The sequence below is a fragment of the Aquarana catesbeiana genome, linkage group LG05, assembly GCF_042186555.1.
Source record: "Aquarana catesbeiana isolate 2022-GZ linkage group LG05, ASM4218655v1, whole genome shotgun sequence".
NCBI classification, from domain to species: domain Eukaryota; kingdom Metazoa; phylum Chordata; class Amphibia; order Anura; family Ranidae; genus Aquarana; species Aquarana catesbeiana.
This window is the reverse complement of record NC_133328.1, coordinates 453,347,790-453,370,113: the sequence shown is the minus strand read 5'-3', so window position 1 is coordinate 453,370,113 and position 22,324 is coordinate 453,347,790. Positions and strand designations below refer to the sequence as shown.

Below are 22,324 nucleotides of genomic sequence, written 5' to 3'. Positions count from 1 at the left end.
TTCCATGTCCATATACGCTATGGGTTTCTTCTCTGGCTGTTGTTTTCAAAGGTGTTATCATTTTTCCTTTACTTTGACGCCTCTGGATTACCATATCCTGGGGTTCTTTGATGCTCATTTATGTAGTAGGATCTTTTTGCCACCACTGTTAATTTCGACAAAAATATCTGTTATTTATGTGATTGTCTTCCTTAAGAGTCTGGTTTTGAAATCTTTTGTACTAATAAAATTTAGTATGTTCATCATCGTTTCTCATCCATTCAATAATTGCCCTTTAAAATCCCATTTTTGAGGTTTCTTTTTCTCTTTATTTTGAGGGATGATGGAAATTTACAAGTCAACCTTTGGGAGTTTATCTAAATACCTTATGGTAATTTTGTGTACCTATAGTTCAGAATATCAGTACATACCACAATCCTTTCCTGAGTTCGTTAATTTATGGGGTTTTCTTACCAATGTCTTTTTACATATCTTTTTTACAATGTATAAATATCTCCCACAAATAATAAGTAAATAATTGGACTTTATTAATGAGTATAGTTATACAATTTCATACAGAACTGGATTTTCTGGTGATTAATATTTCACCCACACACATTATCAAAACATCAACACGGCAATGAAACGATATATCTAAATATTACAATTTACTCAGGGGAGCCCAGAAGGTTTGGCTTATTCTCCATTTGGTTTGGAGAATTTCAATGATTTACCTGGTAAGCTCAGGTAATCGCATCTTCAGCCACTAGGTGTGTCTGAGGTCAGAAAATGTGTTCTAAGCTTATTTGTTAAAAGAAAAATTTTTTCTTTTATAATGGGTATTTATCTATATTTTGGGGCTTATGAATATATGTTTATATTGTTTAGGGACCCCAACAATTGGTACAAAATATAATCCATTTAGTTTAAATTTGATGTTACACACAATGGATGTTTATATGGATAAATGCATAACTCCTGCATATCCTGTGAAAACCTATTTGTCTTGGTACAACCCATTATCTGGGTATTTTTATGTGGATGTTGTCACGGTTTCTATGTATTTACAACAACTATGAGTGTCTAAACACAATTCTTCATTTGTACTATATTAAAATATTATATTTATACTTTTAGGATCACATATATTTACAGTGCCACATGTATACAGGTTTTCAGTGTTTTCTACAGCGTCTGAAATTAACCTTGAACATTTCAGACGCATTTCCATTATTGACTATTCCGATATTTTTGTCTATTTGGTGTAACATTAACTTTGTGTCAACGAGCCCTTACTCTTTTTTGTGTTGATGCCCTTGAACAAGTCATGACACCGATCTCTAAAATTGCCTTTATTCATACGCAAAGAATCTTTTGGCTTAAAGCCTGGACAAGTGGGGTGTGGCCTGATGCAGCATGGAGTAGGACGTGTGTGACCTAAGCTCCGTCCTTTACACCTTTTTCTAATTGATCCTGCACTCCGACAATCTTCTGTACCAGCCTGGGAAATCCCCCTGAGGACCCTGCACATAGACTCCTGCGGCTCCACAGGCTTCCGACCGGATGGCAGCCTGAACGGAGCGGCGCTCCCCCACACGGCTGCCGCATTTAGGAAAGACTGTGGCTTTGGCCTAATCCCGGAGGCTCACGGCCATCTTGCTCCTTCCAGCCAGCACTGCATCCCAGTCTTGCTGACTTCTGGATCCCTTCTCACAAGGTACTGGGAGACGCCCCGCTTGCTCACCGCAGCCTACACACAGTGCCACTATCGAGCACCGGCCTTCGGATGATCCCCAGGCCCAAACCCATGAGTGGTACCATCTTGCTACACCCTGGCGGGCCTCCCTATCTGTTCTCCACCAGATTCCGGCCCCACATTGTTACCGGAGCACCCCGGCCTGTTGGAGCGCTATCCCTGGCTCAGTTTCCAGCAGGCATTCAGCTCCATCAGAGGCGAATAGCGGTCACGGCCTTATCCCTGGTGCTATACATGGTGGCCGTTTTTACTACACCCTCTTTCAGTGTCCATACCCAATCCCAGCCTACATGCTCCCCTGGTGCCCAGCTCACTGCCTATACTGACGCCAGCATTACACCTGCCTCCTCTTTATAGCGGCCATGGCTCTGACGAAACCGTCGGATGCGGCTGCCAGGCTGGACAAAAATTTCGCAGAAATGAGAGACAACCTGGAGGATGATGGCGGAGCCGAGTTAGAGGGGAGAGAGACAGCGGGAGCAGATACGGACAAGGTATTGGAGGCCATCTCTGCACTACAAGCCACCTTTTACAACTGAAATTGAGGAGGTGAAGGTGGATATCTCTTTGGGCCGACAGGACCTTCATAAGCTCAAGGAGCGGGTTAAGATCTCGGAGACCAGATAAGGGGAGGTAGAGGACACAATCCTGCCATTACAGAATTCATTTGAACACATGCAGTACCAGATCAACTCCTGGCAAAACAAGACAACATGGAGAACAGTCTCCATAGGTGCAACCTTCACTTTATTGGTCTACCAGAAGGAACTGAGGGGAAAGACCCAACTACATTCCTAGAACAATTGCTGATCACAACGTATGGCAGAGGCCTTTTCAGCCACATTTGCTTTTGAAAGAGCGCACCGCATACCCTCCAGACAACCGCCACAGGGTGCCCCTCCACGCACGTTTATTGCTAAACTGCTGAATTAAAAAAGATCGTGACGCAGCACTACGCATGGCACGAGTAAAAGGCAATCTACCCATTGGCAATGTCAAGGTGGCCATTTTCTCAGCTTTTTCCATTGAAGTACAAAAGCGCAGACAGTTTTACTGAAGCCAAAACGCGCCTACACATCAACAACCTTAAATATTCCATGCTGTTCCCTGCATGCTTTTGCATAGAAGATGACTGCCATTTTCTTTGACACTCCTGAGGACACCATCGCCTGGCTCGAGAGCCGAGAAACCAACAGGAAAGCATGTGATTAACCTACAATATACAGTACACTGCAACCAGGGACCACAAGCCTCTTTCTCTGCACTTTTCTCAGGTAGTGTAGACTTCCTACCTGACTTTTTTTTTTTTATCTTGATGCATTCTATGCATTAGGATAATAAACCTTCTGTGTGCATCAGCCCCCCTAATACTTACCTGAGCCCATCTCTATCCAGCGATGTTGTGGGAGAGACTAGGTTGCCAGAGACTCTCCTCATTGGCTGAGACAGCAGCGGAGCCTCACTGCTTCCTGCAGTCAAAGTTGATGAACCAGTGAGGAAATAGGGATGGGACCTAGCCGGGGCTCCCTGTCTGAATGGAACGCGGAACGGCAGCTCGGCTTGGGTGCCCCTAGAGCAAGCTAAAAACCTTTAGCTAAAAACCAAGCCGCTTGCTGTGGGGGCACTCGTCGGGGGGAGGGGCCAGGAGAGCCAAAGAGGGATCCGAAGAAGAGGAGGATTGGGGCTGCCCTATGCAAAACCACTGAACAGAGCAGATAAGTATAACATGTTTTGTAATTTTTAAGCAAATAAAGGGGGATTTTAGTATCACTTTAATGCTATTGCTGTTTGAAAACCCAGGTCTTGAGGGACAGGGGTGTGTATGATTTCTTTCATTTCCTCATTGCAACAAAAATGCACTTTCTCTTCCATCCATTGAAGGACACAGCCAGATCTTAGATCAGGTAGTCTCACCAGCACTGCCAGCGAGTGCATGCAGTTCCCCTCCATGATGGGATCAGCTGCGACAGCTCTGCGGTTGCAGAATGGCCCGAATGCTTAACAAACTTGTACAATGGTTAGACCTGGTCCTTCCATTGTGGTGCTGCACATGTGCTGATGACACCCACATGATAAAAGGATTGAAGTTGTTCATGCCATGTTGTACTGTGGGGGGGGGGGGCCACAGGGAGCCTATGTCAATTAGTGGTCAGCAGCCTTGCTTTTGCTGAGAGCTCTCGGCTGTCTGTTTGCTCCAGTCTGTATAACTGTGTGGGTGGCTGCAGTCACTATTTTTTTTTTTTTTTTTTCCTATTTCACAGCAATGGTTTTCCTGTCAGCCAGGTCAAGCCCTGGGGCCTGTTTTCATTTCTACTCGACCGGCAGCATAGCCAACTGCAGTGTGCTGCCTGGGAGTTATACCAGGGGTACTGTTCCTGTGCCTGCGGGCGGGCTGTGTTAGTGCTCCTGCAGCTTCCATTTTTACTGTGTGCTTCTGCCCTTTGGGTTTCCTGCTGGGAGTGGTGCCTCCTGGAGTTTGGAGGGGCCATTTTCTCCTGACCCAGTGGGACTGTAGCTGCCCGAAGTAGTGGGCCAGAAGATGTAGGCAAGGCATCTGTCTGCAGACATCCCTTCCCAGCCTGGAACTGATGTGCAGCCACCCTAGACAAACAAGGGAGCTCCCAGCGTGACACCAGCAGGTATACGGTAGCATTGCAGCAGTCCATCCTTCTGATGCGTGTGCACTCCGGCACTTCCTCTGTTCTGAACATTTATGCTGCTGCTTAATAGCAGGATCTGTATGTACAGTTTGTGTATTTCTCTGTAGAAAACTAAAGTAGAGTGAGTGACTGTTGGGGATGGCCACAAGGTTGCGCAGCCACTGGGGATATTTACGGACTCTGTGTACCTGGTAGGAGTGCAGCGTACTGACAGCTTCTGCCCCATGCAAAGGACTTGTGCCATTGGCAATTTTCACATTCAACCCTCCTGGGGTCATAGCATTGGGCTAGCCAGAAACTGTGCCTGCAGTGTGTATCTTCCTCCTTTACTCAGCACAAGCTGTTCAGTGAGCTGAATGCCAGTGCTGCAGCCCTTTAATCCAATACCTTGCAAGTATAGTTTTCTTCCACTTGTTCTGTCCTGGGGCCCAGGTGCTGAAAAAATGAGTCCTCACTATCCAGATTTAAATCTCTTCATGGATGTGTGCATGCTGAATTTTTATGCCTCGTATACTGCTAAGGATCCTATGCTAGTGTGCATATAGTGAGCACTCCCTTCGGGTCCCATTATTTGTGGACAGACAGGACTACAGTGGGCAGATGCTTTCCCAGATGCAGCTTTTTCATGTTGGGACTACTACTGCTAGCAGATTGTTGGCTGCCTCATCGATGAGTCGTCAACTGTCAATGGGCTTTCCCTGCTGGCAGCGTGATTGACTATGAATTTACATCGGGGGACACCAGTTATTTTTTAATAAGGGAATTGTCAAAAACTGTCTTCTTTTTGATGAATGGGTAGGGGTACTTTGTACCCCATACTCATTCACATGGAGGGGGGGATCTGGGGGCTTCCTTGTTAAAGGGGGGCCTTCCAGATTCCAATAAGCCCTTTGGGGTGTTGAGGGCATGTGGCTTGGTATGGTCAAAAGGGGGGGTGGTGCGCTTTCTCCTCTACACTCTTTCTAAACTGCCAGGCTGCCTGCTCAGATGAAGGTCTGGTATGGATTTTAGGGGGAACCCCATGCTGTGTGGTTTGGGGTGTTTTTAATATTTTTTTTTTTTTTTTTTAATAGCCAGGTGCCAGCCATTGCAACCGCAAGCTCAATTTAAATTTGATTTGACATGTGTGTGTTTTTTGTTTTTGTATTTTTTTTTTTTCTTTTAGAAATGTCATTTTTGCTGCAGCATGTTCTATGTATGCTACAGATGTGCCACTTTACAGGCAGACTAAGGGAACCCCCCAGGCACTATATTTAAAGGAATTTTTCATTTTTATTGTTTCACTTTAAGCATCATTAAAATCGCTGCTCTTGAAAAAAACACTTTAAAAAAAAAAGTGCATTAATACATGACCCCCAGGGCAGTACCGGACCCCCTTTTTATGGCCAATTACTTGCATATAAACCTTCAAAATGGGCACTGTTGATTTCTCATGTTCGGCTTCCATAGATTTCAATAGAGTTCGCTGTTTGGGGCAGAACTTTTCTCTTGTTTTTGAGAGTTTTGCTTCGAACTGAACAGAGGGTGTTTGGCCCATCCCTACTTCTTACCTAAGGTGGCATTGATCTTCCACCTTTTATTAAGGACGTAGTCCTTCCTGATTGTGTCCTGCACCAAAGCACTTTTAAGAAAGTGCACCAAAACCACAGACTGTAATAGAAGTCTGTGGCTAAGCATTGCAAACAAGTAGCCCCTCTGCATTGCACTCGTTTGATGCTCTGGATGGCAGGTCAGCAAGTCCAGACCGTGATCAACAGGTAGACCAAGATCTACTGGTTGCTGACCCCTGCTGTAGACTTTAATGCTGAGAGAAGCAGTTTTGTGTTCTAGATATTTTTTCCAAAAATTTGATTTTTTCTATATTGTTTATATTGGTCTATTTTGTTGGTTATTTGTTTATCTGGCAGTCAGTCTAACAATTTTCTGTTTTGTATTTTAGATTGGTGAGCAGCATAGGCCAAGCTTTCGACCAGGCTTAGAAGGAGGCAGTTCTGAAGAGGAGTCTTCAAACGAAGTATTAAGCGTTCCTAATGGTGCTGTGTTGTCATGTAGGCAGTCTGCAGAGGGCCATGGGATTTCTTCTACTAGAGCTTCCACGGTAGTTGGTATGTAGATTTAGATATTTCTGCAACACTAGTTTGGTGTGTAATGTATTTGTTTTACTGTGCAGAATTGCTGTATGTAAGAGTGCTTTCAAAAATATATATTTTAATTTTTTTTTCTAAATTTACAAATTCATATTTTGGTGTGACTACCCTTTTTGGCTTCATACCCACATTAATCTATTACTTTCACACTTTGTACATTTGCACAAAGCCAGGGATTTTCTAGAATTTAACGTCGGGTATACAAAAAAACAATTATACCTGTGATGAAACGAGACCACTGCTCTCCTCACCAACTCGTGAATAAAGACTGGTCAACCTCACCCTGTGCTGTCACCTGATGCAAAAATGACCCTCTGCACAAATCTTTTCCAGCTTACGGGACCACAATCTAAGCTGATGGTTTGGCCCCACAGAGCCTTGATCTCGACATCAAGTCTATCTGGGATTACATGAGCAGCATTTGAGGCAGCCTTCGTCCACAGATGATCTGTGATTCTCCAAGATGTTTGGAACGTCTCCTCCAGTTCCTTCAAAAACTGCATGTGTACCTAGAATTGATGCTGTTTTGAAGGCAAGTGTGGTTACACAAAATATTGATCTGATCTGAAATTCTCTTCTGTTCATTTACTTAGCTTATCAATTAACAAAATGTTATTAACACTTCTATTTCTGGAAGCATTCTTAATTTACAGCATTTTTTTTTTTTCCCCTACACCTGCCTAAAACTTTTGCACAATAGTGTGTGTATGTACGATGCATTCAAATGAAATTTGCCCTGTACTGTGATTGTTGTGACCAATTGTTGTGTCTATCTGCAGCCATTGAGCTTTTTCCTCCCACAGCAATTGGCTGTGAAAAGAAACTACTTACTACATCGCTGGGACTGTAGTCAACAGAGTGCATGTCGCACAGTCCCCTTGAGGACTGCTTGGATTTACCTGCTCATCTGCCTTCTACCTTCCAACCCACCTGACACTCTTGGTTCAGACCTCTTTCTACAAGCACCTTTAACCACTTAACGAGCGTGCCATAGCTGAATTATGGCCTTCAGCGCGACATGATAACTGGGGCGCGCACACTGGAGTATTCGTGACCGATGGGTCCGGAGGACCCGGCGCTTCACGGTAAATGGCCGCTGACAAGCGTCTGTTTACCATGTGATTGCTCCGTCAAATGACAGAGCGATCACTTGTAAACAAACCGGTGTTGTCTGGTTCCTCTCTCTCCTCTCTGTACTGATCGGTACAATGTGAGCGGAGAGGGGAGAGATCGGGTGCAGCAGCGCTGTGGGCTGCATCTGTAGTGCCCACAGTGTTGCTCTGTGCCCATTGAAGCCTCATCCATCCATCCATGCTCAACCATCCCTCTGTCATACTTATCCATCCATCCTCAGCCATCCCTCTGTCATACTCATCCAGCCATCCATACTCGGCAATACTCGTCCATCCATGCTCAGTCAGCCATACTCGCCAATACTCATCCATCCATCCATGCTCAGCCAGCCATACCCGGCAATACTCATCCATCCTCAGATATCCCATCCACCCGCAGCCGTACTCAGCCATCTCATCTGTACTCTGCCATACTCATTCATGCTCAGTCATCCCATCCATGCTCCGCCATCCCCATTCATGCTCGTCCATGCCTCTACAGTGCCTCACAAAAGCATAATAGGTAGTCAAATTAGATTTGAAATTTATGCCCCTAGGACACTTGAAGGTGCTCCCTGCATGTTGGGCCTCTGTATGTGGCCAGGCTGTGGAGAAGTGTCCCACATGTGGTATCGCCGTACTCAGGAGTAGGGTAATCTATTTTGGGGTGTAATTTTTGGTATGTACATGCTATGTATTAAAAATATTATATAAATGGACAACTTTGTGTAAAAAAAAAAAAAAAAAAAAAATGCCTTTTCATTTTCTTTCCACGTTTCCCAAAAGCTTGTAGAAAAAAATGACATGTTCAAAAGACACACTATGCCTTATAGATTATACGTTGGGGGTTTTCTATCCAAAACGGGGTCAGTTTTGGGGCATTTCCATTGTCCTGGTGCTTCCGGGCCTTCAAAAGTGCAAGAGGTAGTCAAGAAATCTGTGTAATTTGTGCTCCTAGAACGCCTGAAGGTGCTCCCTGCATGTTGGGCTTCTGTATGTGTCCACGCTGTGTAAAAGTCTCACACATGTGGTATCGCCATACTCAGGAGGAGTAGCAGAATGTGTTTTGGGGTGTAATTTGTGGTATGCATATTCTGTGTGCGAGAAATAAAACCTGCTAATATGACAATTTTTTGAAAAAGAAAAAAGAAATCTTGATTTTGCAAAGAATTGGCGCCATAGCTTTTGGACTCTCTAACTTTCACAAAGACCAACTAATATACACCAATCTGAGTTATTTTAACCAAAGATATGTAGCAGTATAAATTTTGGCCAAAATTTATGAAGAAAAATGACTAATTTGCAAAATTTTATAACAAAGAAAAGTGCTTTTTTTTTTTTTTCCAAGATTTTTCAGTCTTTTTCTTTTATAGCGCAAAAATAAAAAACCCAGCGGTTATTAAATACCACCAAAAGAAATCTCTATTTGTGTGAAAAAAAGGAGAGAAGTTTCATATGGGTACAGTGTTACATGACTAAGTAATTGTCATTCAAAATGTGAGAGCACCGAAAGCTGAGAATTGGTCTGGTTAGGAAGGGGGCTTAAGTGCCCAGTGGGTAAGTGGTTAAATGACACGTCACACAGATCAGTATGTTTACCATATTTTTCGCGCCATTAGATGCATCTGACGCACCTAGGTTTTAGAGGAAAATAAGAAAAAGAATATTATGAACCAAATGGTGTCCTAAAATATTTAATATCATACTACTACTATAGGTGGATGTACTATAGTGTGGAGACACAGTAATACCACCCCCTATCAAATCAGCTCAGCTACACTATACCTGGGGGGGGGTGGACACAGCAACCCCCCCCCTTCCCAGATCAGCTTGGGGTGACAGGGCAGACACAAATACCTCTTCAGCCTCATCTATGACAACAGCTCAGGTGACTGGGCAGTGGATGCCAGCCCACACCTCCCACCCCCTTATCACCAGCTCATCTCAGGCAGTGGAGGACACTGCCATTACAATCCACAACCCCCTCTGGCTGGCTCGCTGGCTCTCAGCCTCAGCTACACCCGGGCAGCAGCTAGGAAGGAGGTCTGGGGACATAGTTTGCAGCAGCTGCCAGTGGAAGGAGCAGGAAGTAAGACTGGACCAGACCACGGCACCGGGGGTGTTCCGGCTGAAAAAAAAAACAGCCAGGGCTCTTTCCGCCGCGGGATGGTGTCACATCTGGTGGGTGTCAACTGACCTGGGTGCGGAGCGTAACTCCACTGACACCCCCCCATGTTTTGGCACCCGAGGCAGACCGGGTATTGGTATGCCCCTGCAAGGATCCGCCACACATCCTGTCCACAGAGAAGCCAAGCGCTGACATTCTGATGCGGGGGGGGGGGGGGGGCGCGGTGCCTGGTCAGTATTCGTGCTATAAGACGCAGGGACATTTTCTCCCATTTTTTGGGGGGGGAAAAGTGCGTGTTATGGTGCGAAAAATACAGTATATTAACTCTGCTTTTACTGGAGTAGCAAAGTAGTATTCGTTTACAAAGCAGGGCAATAGATCGACCAAGTTCTCAATAACAGCCCAGATTCTGTAGAGGAATTTCCCAAAAACAGCTTGAGAACGGTTTAACAGTATGAAGATACAATATACATGTATGTACAGTGTGATACCACCTGCAGCATGACCTGTAGGACAAAGGGTTAAGTATTTAATGCAGGTAGTTACTCCTAAAGGGGAACCCCAGGCCAGCCTATTCAACCTTTAAATCCTAATGAGAGAGCAGACAGAATAAGGATAGTGTAGGGCCCTTTAAATAGTAACACACGTGTCTCAGGTGCAGGCTTGATAGTTTTTATCGTCCGTTGGAGCCCATTAGATTATATCCAATAAGGCATAGTGTGTTAACAGACTGACTGGCTTAAACAGGCTAATGGTTCTCCTTGAAATGGTTGTAGGTAGACGTGTCTGTACAGTGTTCAAATGGAAGTGCAGTAAAGTGTTCCCAAGGTAAAGGTGTCTGTACACAGTGTTCCATTAAAGTAACCAGGGAAAGATTGCAGAAGATGGGCTATTGCCCTCTCGCCAACGACTGGACCAAACTAGATGCCTTGCAGGCAGCAACCCGGGAAGAGACATTTGTCAATGAAGTGATGACCCACAGGCGCAGAGTGTGGACTAACGTGGTGTCGAGCTGCTGAGTTGGTGTCATTTAGTTGTCTGACGAACAGCAAGCAGAGTTAGGCTCTCCGAGGCCAGACTGTAATCACTTGAACACCGCGTGGTAGGCCGCAACCTCTCTCTCCTGGTCACGGAGAGGTTTGCATTACGCAAGGCCAAGGAAGAAGAGCGTGAGCCGCATCTCCTGGCTCCTTTATAGTCTTTCTAAGAAGTCCCCTGCATGGTAGCAAGGATCCCTGGGATGTGTAGTCCCGGTGTATGTTTATGCAATGGAATTGCTGGTCAGAAAGACTTAGTCCCACAATCCATTGGGTTGGGCTCACAAATATGATGACAGTCACTGGCGCCCAGCATTAACGGGACATAACTACAGGTGATAAATGATGGGGAAAATGCACAATATTACCATTATGGTCCACCGTCGCTACATGTGAAAAAAAAAAAAGTACATTATTAGGCACTACCAAGGTTCACACATATGCTGTTCTGTTAAAAAAAAAAAAAAAAAATGGCCCTAGTATATGAATGTGAGTTGGGGACCTTGGATTGTGGCTCCTTGACGGTAGGGACCGATGTGAGTGTGTGATGTATGTGTGGAGCGCTGTGTAAATTGACGGCGCTCTATGAGTACCTTAAATAAATAATAACAGATGAGCATCTTAATGAGACAATGTAAAGGGATAAGGACAATTGTAGACATGCACCCACACTCGCTTGATGGACTGGTGTCTTTATTCAACTTTACTAACTATATATGCGATGCGGGACTGCACTGAACAAAGCACACAGGCGCTTTACCTAAATGTAGGCTGTTAAATAAAGGAAAAGCATGAAAGTAATGCACTCACTGCATGTACAACCCCTGGCAAAAATTATGGAATCACCAGTCCCTGAGGATGTTCCTTCAGTTGTTTATTGTTGTAGAAAAAAAAGCAGATCACAGACATGGCCAAAAACTAAAGGCATTTCAAATGGCAACTATCTGGCTTTAAGAAACACTAAAAGAAATCAAGAAAAATAATTGTGGTGGCCAGTAACAGTTAGATTTATAGAACAAGCACAGGGAATAAATTATGGAATCACTCAATTCTGAGGAAAAAATTATGGAATCACCCTGTAAATTTTCATTACAAACACTAACACCTGCATCAGATTAAATCTGCTTGTTAGTATGTAGATAAAAAGGAGTGATCACACCTTGGAGAGCTGTTGCAACAAGTGGACTGACATGAAGCATGGCTCCAACACCAGAGATGTAAATTGAAAAAAAGGAGAGGATTATCAAACTCCTTAAAGAGGGTAAATCATCACGCAGTGTTGCACAAGATGTTGGTTGTTCACAGTCGGCTGTGTCTAAAACATGGACCAAATACAAACAACATGGGAAGGTGGTTAAAGGCAAGCATACTGGTAGACCAAGGAAGACATCAAAGCGTCAAGACAGAAAACTTAAAGCAATATGCCTTGAAAACCAAAAATGTACAACAAAACAAATGAGGAAAAAATGGGAGGAAACTGGAGTCAACATCTGTGACCGAACTGTAAGAAACCGCCTAAAGGAAATGGGATTTACATATAGAAAAGCTAAAAGAAAGCCATCTCTAACACCTAAACACAAAAAAACAAGGTTACAATGGGCTAAGGAAAGGCAATCGTGGACTGTGGATGATTGGATTTCTGTCTTGACGCTTTGATGTCTTCCTTGGTCTACCAGTATGCTTTCCTTTAACCACCTTCCCATGTTGTTTGTAGCTGGTCCATGTTTTAGACACAGCCGATTGTTCACAGTCGGCTGTGTCTAAAACATGGACCAACTACAAACATGGGAAAGTGGTTAAAGGCAAGCATACTGGTAGACCAAGGAAGACATCAAAGCGTCAAGACAGAAATCCAATCATCCACAGTCCACGATTGCCTTTCCTTAGCCCATTGTAACCTTGTTTTTTTGTGTTTAGGTGTTAGAGATGGCTTTCTTTTAGCTTTTCTATATGTAAATCCCATTTCCTTTAGGCGGTTTCTTACAGTTCGGTCACAGATGTTGACTCCAGTTTCCTCCCATTTGTTCCTCATTTGTTTTGTTGTACATTTTCTGTTTTCAAGGCATATTGCTTTAAGTTTTCTGTCTTGACGCTTTGATGTCTTCCTTGGTCTACCAGTATGCTTGCCTTTAACCACCTTCCCATGTTGTTTGTATTTGGTCCATGTTTTAGACACAGCCGACTGTGAACAACCAACATCTTGTGCAACACTGCGTGATGATTTACCCTCTTTAAGGAGTTTGATAATCCTCTCCTTTTTTTCAATTTACATCTCTGGTGTTGGAGCCATGCTTCATGTCAGTCCACTTGTTGCAACATCTCTCCAAGGTGTGATCACTCCTTTTTATCTACATACTAACAAGCAGATTTAATCTGATGCAGGTGTTAGTGTTTGTAATTAAAATTCACAGGGTGATTCCATAATTTATTCCCTGTGCTTGTTCTATAAATCTAACTGTTACTGGCCACCACAATTATTTTTCTTGATTTCTTTTAGTGTTTCTTAAAGCCAGAAAGTTGCCATTTGAAATGCCTTTAGTTTTTGGCCATGTCTGTGATCTGCTTTTTTTTCTACAACAATAAACAACTGAAGGAACATCCTCAGGGACTGGTGATTCCATAATTTTTGCCAGGGGTTGTAGTACAGGGGTGTCCAAACTTTTTTCAAAGTGGGCCAGATTTGATGAAGTGAACATGCGTGAGGGCCGACCATTTTGCCTGACCTTTTTTGAACCATTAAAATTTGGTCTAAGTGTGTTTGTCCTAGCACTAATACACTGCCCAACAAGAATTCTCCTGCCTTTGTGGCTGTGTGTGGTGAAGAGATGAGCTTGGGCTTATTATTTGGATATACCGTATTGGCTTATTACACGCACCTTCACTTTAAGAGGGAAGTTTCAGGAAAAGTTTTTAAATTAAAAAAAAAGAACTGTGCAGCAAAATAAGGGTCAGTGCCCATCTGCAGCCTCAAGTACCATGAATGCAGCACCCTTGTTGCCCTGAATGCAGACTCACATTGACATGAATGCCATCAGTGCAGCCTGATTCATGCCTATCTGCAGCCTCGGAGGGGGCAGGACGAGTGCCAACAGACATACAGGAGAAACTGTGTTCTCTCGGCGGCCTCTTTAATAGAAAGTCCCCCCTCCTATGATGGACAGAAGAGGAGTCCAATGGCCGTGCAGGAGACGGGACTTCCTTTCACAGAGGCCACCGTGTAAACAAGAAGTACTCCTGTATGTACAGCACTCGTCCTGCCCCCTCCAAGGCAAGCAGCATGTATATCTTTTGTGGCCCCCAGCGCCCAGGGATTCGTTGGGGGCCACAAAAGATATACAAGTCAAAATTACCAGGCAGGCTGTCCGAAACAGGAACGTGGGCTGCCATTAGCCCGCGGGCCAGACTTTGGACATGCCTGATGTAGTAGAAAGGGACTTTGAGGCCTTAGATTGGCCCCAGGGACTTTAAACGGTGCTAGGATCAAATAAGTTAGAGAGCATAGAATAAAATAAACTTTATTTAACAATCTTTAAAAAACAGACATTGGCTAAAGACAACATGTAGAACTAATGAAGTAATTCATCAGTACAGAAGTTAATACCACTCTCTCAACATGTTTCGCTTTCCTAAGCTTCTTCAGGAGATATATTGTGATATTATGGTCAACTATGAAAATAGAAAAATATATGTAAACAAATGTCTGCTAGTAAATTGCGATCATAAATATATATTGATTTAATCATAGGGGAGATATGAAAAATACAAAAAATATATATATATGTATATAAACATCATAAAAAGAGAGAAAAATATATATATACAACATACATGTATTCAAATAAGTGTACCAAAATCGTAAAAAAAAAAAAAAAAAAAAAAACAACCAATCACCCCGTCCTAATTTGCTTTAATTAGTCTTACCTTTAGAAAAATTATAATAAAAAAATATATAGAGATTTGAGCGATGGTAGATATTCTGCTCCTCAGTCCCCACCTCACTGAAAAGGCATGCAGAGAGGGATAAAAATTCTAGAGGTAAATGAAACACTCTAAAGAGGAGAAGAATCGAATACATGGGTATTAAAGTCATATCAGTGTAGATAAGGTTGACTAATGATAGTATTTAGGAGATAAAATCCTAAATGGGAATATAAAAATGTACCTCTAGTAGAATCAATTCATAGGTAGCAAAGGGTTACATCCAACAGATGGTAAAGAGCTAAATTGCTGTATTTGTGGACGGACGGTTCCTATGCTGCAGTAGGATAGCAGTCGAGAAAGTGGGCAGTATACAGGGCTGGAGCGCCCACAAACAGCTGGTGGGTGAACCAGACCTGAAGATACGTCTGCAAACTAACCACAAAGAACCTAGAAATATAGACCTAAGAAGTAAACTAAGTTTGGGATCATGTATAAAAGGGTAGATGGTTGCTAAAGAGAAAGTAGGTAGGTAAAAAAACTTACTGCTATTAGGACAAGTTTTGTTTGAAACAGCATTTCACATCAGGAGCGTCCGTCTGCCCAGCGTATCAGCAGGGGGAATGACAGAAGTTGGCGGGGAAAACCCCGCTTTTAAACCCTCTCCAGCGTGACGACGTCTGACTCATCGTCACGCTGCGGACCAAAAATGACAAATGCGCACGCCTCCCGACCCGTCAAAAACGAAATAGACGTCGAACGGCGTCGAATATACAGGGCTGAGCCGCGGCCATCTTGGAAAGTCCTGTGCCCTCAAACTGGCACTACGGAGATTCAGCAGGTTCAAAATAGGGATTAGACTATAGAAGTAAACAAAGCAAACGGCAAGAACGCCGTCTAGTATGGTGTAACCAAACCGCATTCGAATAAAATTTTTGTAATTTTATTCATATATTTGATTTTAATTCAATCAGTGGTTTTTTTTTTCCTCGCCACCACCTACGTTTTTTTATATATATATATATATGTTTTTTATATATACACATATATATATATTTTTTTTTTTTCATACATAAATATTTTCATATGCATACGATTATTTGATTGACACAATTGATTAATCAATTACATTTGTTATCCTGTATGTTATTATTCAGATATTCTGATTTGATGTGCGGTGTGAGCTTCTGCTCCTATTTTTTCTTTCAGTCCCTTTCCTCTCCATTAATGTGGTATGCACGGACACCCGGGGCACTTAGCTTATCTTTTCCTAATCAATGTCTTGATTGCTCTGTTGCCCTTTAGCTGACATCCAGTGCTGCTTCTCTCCCTCCCGTTATATATACGGTACAAAAATGCTCCAATATCTATTTTTTAGCACCGAGTTAATATTATTGCCATCTCAGGACACAGAATCCTTAAAAACGGATGCGGTTTGGTTACACCATACTAGACGGCGTTCTTGCCGTTTGCTTTGTTTACTTCTATAGTCTAATCCCTATTTTGAACCCGCTGAATCTCCGTAGTGCCAGTTTGAGGGCACAGGACTTTCCAAGATGGCCGCGGCTCAGCCCTGTATATTCGACGCCGTTCGACGTCTATTTAGTTTTTGACGGGTCGGGAGGCGTGCGCATTTGTCATTTTTGGTCCGCAGCGTGACGATGAGTCAGACGTCGTCACGCTGGAGAGGGTTTAAAAGCGGGGTTTTCCCCGCCAACTTCTGTCATTCCCCCTGCTGATACGCTGGGCAGACGGACGCTCCTGATGTGAAATGCTGTTTCAAACAAAACTTGTCCTAATAGCAGTAAGTTTTTTTTACCTACCTACTTTCTCTTTAGCAACCATCTACCCTTTTATACATGATCCCAAACTTAGTTTACTTCTTATGTCTATATTTCTAGGTTCTTTGTGGTTAGTTTGCAGACGTATCTTCAGGTCTGGTTCACCCACCAGCTGTTTGTGGGCGCTCCAGCCGTGTATACTGCCCACTTTCTCGACTGCTATCCTACTGCAGCATAGGAACCGTCCGTCCACATACACAGCAATTTAGCTCTTTACCATCTGTTGGATGTAACCCTTTGCTACCTATGAATTGATTCTACTAGAGGTACATTTTTATATTCCCATTTAGGATTTTATCTCCTAAATACTATCATTAGTCAACCTTATCTACACTGATATGACTTTAATACCCATGTATTCGAATCTTCTCCTCTTTAGAGTGTTTCATTTACCTCTAGAATTTTTATCCCTCTCTGCATGCCTTTTCAGTGAGGTGGGGACTGAGGAGCAGAATATCTACCATCGCTCAAATCTCTATATATTTTTATATATTTTTTTTATTATAATTTTTCTAAAGGTAAGACTAATTAAAGCAAATTAGGACGGGGTGGTTGGTGTTTTTTTTTTTTTTACGATTTTGATACACTTATTTGGATACATGTATGCTGTGTGTGTGTGTGTGTGTGTGTATGTGTATATGTATGTGTATGTATATATATATATATATATATATATATATATATATATATATATATATATATATATATATATATATATATATATTCTGTATTGATGAATTACTTCATTAGTTCTACATGTTGTCTTTAGCCAATGTCTGTTTTTTAAAGATTGTTAAATAAAGTTTATTTTATTCTATGCTCTCTACCTTATTTGATCCTAGCACCGTTTAAAGTCCCTGGGGCCAATCTAAGGCCTCAAAGTCCCTTTCTATTTCAAATTGTATATTTTGGGATGTGGTGCTTTTGATTTTTCCTCCCTTCTGAATCTTTTACTCATGCCTGATGTAGTAGAAAACGAGCATGTCTAATGTAGAAAGTCTCCAGGCTGTTGACACTACTTTGCAGAGTTGAGCAGGCAAGGGGCCAGACTGGTGTGCAGAGGTCAGCAGGCCAAGCGGCTGGTGACTGCAGCATTTGCCTGGGAAGCAGCTGGAGAGCTATGCTGGAAGACTGTTACGGGGCACAAGCTCCGTCTCAATTTGATGAAGAGACAGAGCTTGTGCCCAGAAATGCTTAGCCATGCCCACAATGTACTGACCTACTCGTGTCTCCCGCAGATTGCCAAAAGCTCCTGGATGCCACCCTATCACAGGAGACGGCTTGCGTTCCCCGCTACAGCCAGATAGTCTTCCGGCATAGCTCTCTGCTTCCCTGGCGAACTCTGCAATCATGAGCCACTTGCCTGCCAACCTCTGTACACCAGTCTGGCTGCTTGCCTGCTGAACTCTGCAAGGTGGTGTCAGCATCCTGGAGACTTTCTACATTGCAGACCTACTAGTTTTCTACTACATACAGTGTGCGAACCTTGGAGGGTCCTGCCTATTTTTTTGGCAAGTGTCTGTTCATTTGAAGGTGACAGCATAACAACCACTTCAATACTGGGCACTTTCACCCCCTCCTTCTCAGACCAATTTTCAGCTTTCAGCACTTTCACTTTGAATGAGAATTGCGCGGTCATGTAACATTGTACCCAAATTACATTTTTTTTTAATCCTTTTTTTTCCACACAAATAGAGCTTTTTTTGGTGGTATTTAATCACCACTGGGGTTTTTTATTTTTTACGCTACAAATTAAAGACCAAATTAAAAAAAAAAAAAAAATGCATTCTTAGTTTTCTTCTATTTGCAAAAAAAGGCATTTCTCTTGATAAATTTTGACCTAAAATGATGCTGCTACATTTCTTTGGTAAAAATTACCCAAATCTGTGTTTATTTAGTGATGGGGGACAGACAAATGTTTTATGGGGACACTGAAATGTGTATAGGGACAGAGGTATCAGTGGTGCTATGTGTACTGTTTTGTGGGATGATCTGTAACAGCTCTCTGTGTAAAATCATCCTCTCACAGATCTGCAGATTCCCCCTCTTCCCCACTGCACTGAGTTCTCACTGAGCTCGGCGGGCAGAACTGTCACAGAGACATGCGTCTTGTTTACATTGTGACGGCTGTGATTGGACACAGCCGTCACGTGATCGGGAGAGCCAGTCAGTGTCCATATCTTGAGCTTTGCTTAGCTGGATTCTGTGATCACAGGATCGAGCCGCTGCGCGCCTCGTGGTCGCGCTGCCAGCGCTGGTTCTGAGGGACGATTCTGAACGTCCAGTCAGAACGAGGAAAGGACCACCCGGCCATTTATGTGCACTGGCCAGGTGGGAGGTGGTTAAGTAGTCATAAATATAAAGTGTCCTGTAGTGTTCTCCAAAACAGTTTTACAGCTTAATAAAAAAATCCGATTTTTCATTTCCTTAGATAATGAAAATTAATACACAGTGTAAAGTTTTTGAAGTGAACTGGTATTTATGAATGCAGGGCAAGCAGATGATTGAAAGGTCTGCACCTCCATTCATAGATTATATTCCATCTTTGGAACCTTTTGATAATGACTATGAATGTAGGTGGCAGAAAGACCATAGTTGGGCACCATTGATGAGAGCCCATGACCGCTCCGGCATCGGAAGATTATGGCCGCAGAGGTGTGCTTGGTGGGGCAGGTTGATATCACAGCTATATGGTTGAATTTGAATTACTGGTTTTCTCCCTTTTTTTTTTTTTTTTTTTTTTTTTTTACTGAAAATGTGTTTTAGAAAGTTGTGTTTTTTTTTTTTTTTTGTAGGACAAGAGTCTGGACATGGTGATGGTAGCAGTGGAAGTGAAGATGGCTTTAAGCCATTACAGGCATCGACAACACATACCTCTGGATCATGGATAAAAGATATTGGTGCCAGAAATGTTGCAGGTGAAGAACATTTGGGTCTTTTTACTCAAGTAAGTAACATTACTATGAAGATTGATATTTGAATAGTGGATCAGTTACCCACAACAGTGCATTTTACCTGAACCATGGTGCCCTCTGCCATCTGTGAGGGCAGTAGCTAAACAAGGTCTGTCTGCTCCCTGGAGGCTATGGGAATATGAATAGGATTTCATTGACGGGTGCATTTGATCTGCAGTACCCTGCAACTAAGCTCATAGGGCCTTATTCAAACTTGCAAAGGGGGCCATTTACAAATACCTGCTGGAGACTCAGCAGATATGCATGTGATTAGGTGCAACTGAAAGCAATGGCAATCTGATAACGTCTCTTTATGGCTGGTCCCATGTAATCTCTTATGTTGTGAATGATCTTCCCTTCACATAGACTGTCCTCATCCAAGGCCAGTCATCATTCTCTTCTAAATGTTCTCTTGTGGTGTTTTCAAAAAAAATATTTCTATCTATTTTTTTTAATGTATCTAAACCCTAGAGCAAAAAATGAAAATATATTGCACCTTGTCATAGGAGTGTTTCAGCTGTTGAGGTAATGTGTGGTAATAAGAGAAAGTGCTGTGCATGGGTGGGAGGTCAGGGCGGCGCTCACTCCTGTACCACTAGGGGCAGGGTGTCATAATGGCTGGCCCGTCCTACATTTGGATAACAGGCTTCATACTGTTCCCCACGCCTGCAGGTATAAGAGTAGCATAAATGGATAATGTTAAAATCAGATTTGAGGGGCCGAGCCAGGTATCTATCGATCCAGGCATCTGAGTGGATCTCGACCATATGGTTGGGATCTTTCCTCAGTGTGGACTGGCTGAGTGATATTAGCCGATGGTGGGCCTAAGGCTGTCAGCTGAAAACAGGTCCATAGTGTCAAGTTTTTTTTTTTTTTCTTTACTTTTCATTAATTTTCAATATGGTGTTAAAATTTCCCCTGTGGGGAGGGAGGTTCACCGCATATCTCCCTTTTACCAGAAGGCCCTCCGGTCTACTGCCATGGTGCTCGGCAAAGTGTACTGCAAGTGGGCGTTCATCATCCATCATTGTACTCTTATTACATATGTGTATAGGAGGGCAACCGCTGTCTATATTTAATAGCATTAACATGTATGGCTGGATGTCTATTTGCCTGTTTGTTTTAGATATACAGTTGGGTCCATATAGTTTTGGACACACGCACAATTTTCATACTTTTGGCTCTGTGTGCCACCAGAATAAAATTAAAATGAAACGCTCCAAATTTGAAGTGCAGACTTTCAGCTTTAATTCAAGGGGTTGCACATAAATATCAAGTACAAATTTTAGGAACTGCAGCCATTTTTATACAAGGTCCCCTCCATTTTCAGGGGCTCAAATGTAATTGGACAAATGAATATAATCATAAATAAAATGTTAATTTTTTTAAAATATTTTGACAATCCTTTACTGGCAATGACTGCCTGAAGACTGGAACCCATGGACATTGCCAAAGACTGGGTTTCCTCCTTTCTGATGCTTTGCCAGGCTCTGACTGCAGCTGTCTTCAGTTCTTTGTGGGTCTTTCAGTCTTTTTTTTTTTTTTTTTTGTTTGTTTTGCCTTCAAGTGAAATGCATGCTCAAATGGGTTTAGATCAGATGATTGACTCCGCCATTGCAGAATATTCCACTCCTTTTCCTTCAAAAGCTCCTGGGTTGCTTTTGCAATGTGTTTTTTGGATCATTGTCCATCTGTACTGTGAAGCGCCATCCAATCAGCTTTGCTGCATTTGTTTAAATCTGGGCTGACAGTATATCTCTAAACCCCTTGCGGAATTCATCCAGCTGCTTCTGTCACATCATCAATAAACACAAATGACCCAGTGCCAGTGGAAGCCATGCATACACATGCCATCCCACTGCCTCCACCATGTTTTACAGATGACGTTGTGTGCTTTAGATCATGAGCTGTTCAAAGCCTTCTCCACACTTTTTTTTTCCCTGTCATTTTAGTACAGATTAATCTTAGTTTCAGCCGTCCAAAGAATGCTTTTCCCGAATTGGTCTGGCTTTTTTAAATGTTTTTTTGTCAGTCTAATCTGGCTTTTCTATTCTTCAGGTTTATGAATGGCTTGCACCTTGTGGTGAACCCTCTGTATTTGCTCTCATAAAGTCTTCTTGATTGTAGACTTTGACAATGATACGCCCACCTCCTGGAGTGTGTCCTTCACTTGTCTGGATGTTGTGAATGTGTTTTGTTTTACCATAGAAAGGATCCTGCGATCATCCACCACTGTTGTCTTCCGTGCACGTCCAGGCCTTTTTATGTTGCCGAGCTCACCAGTGCGTTCTTCTTTCCTCAGAATGTACCAAACTGTTGATTTGGCCACTGTTAATGTTGCTGCTATCTCGCTGATGGATTTTAGTTCTTGATGCCTTACAATGGCCTGTTTCACTTGCATGGACAGCTCATTTGAACGCATGATGTAGGTTCACAGCAATTAATTCCAAATGCAACTACCACACTTAGAATCAACTCCAGACCTTGTACCTGCTTAATTGATGAAGAAAGAACGAAGGAGTAGCCCACACCTGGCCATTAAACAACTTTTGATTCCATTGTCCAATTACTTTTGGTCCCTTGAAAAAAAAAGAGGGGGTGGTGGTGGCTATTCTTAAGAGCTTTAATTTCTCCTCCGATATGGATGCACATACCCTCAAATTAAACCTGAGTGTGCACTTTCAGTCCATAACCATTATATAACTATAGCTTGAATATGTTTTGGTAAATACCTGAAAAAAACAAATTATGCCTGTGTCCAAATAAATATGGACCTAACTGTATATGCCTTT

General features: G+C 42.7%; 1 protein-coding gene across 1 annotated transcript in view; it reads left to right on the top strand.

Annotated features, from left to right (window-relative positions):
* The window catches only part of CEP192 (centrosomal protein 192), a 417,077-nt gene that overhangs the window by 191,126 nt on the left and 203,627 nt on the right, over positions 1-22,324 (top strand). The window contains 2 exon segments of the mRNA XM_073632810.1: positions 6,335-6,500; positions 19,374-19,525. Coding sequence (XP_073488911.1) covers positions 6,335-6,500; positions 19,374-19,525 — 318 coding nt within the window.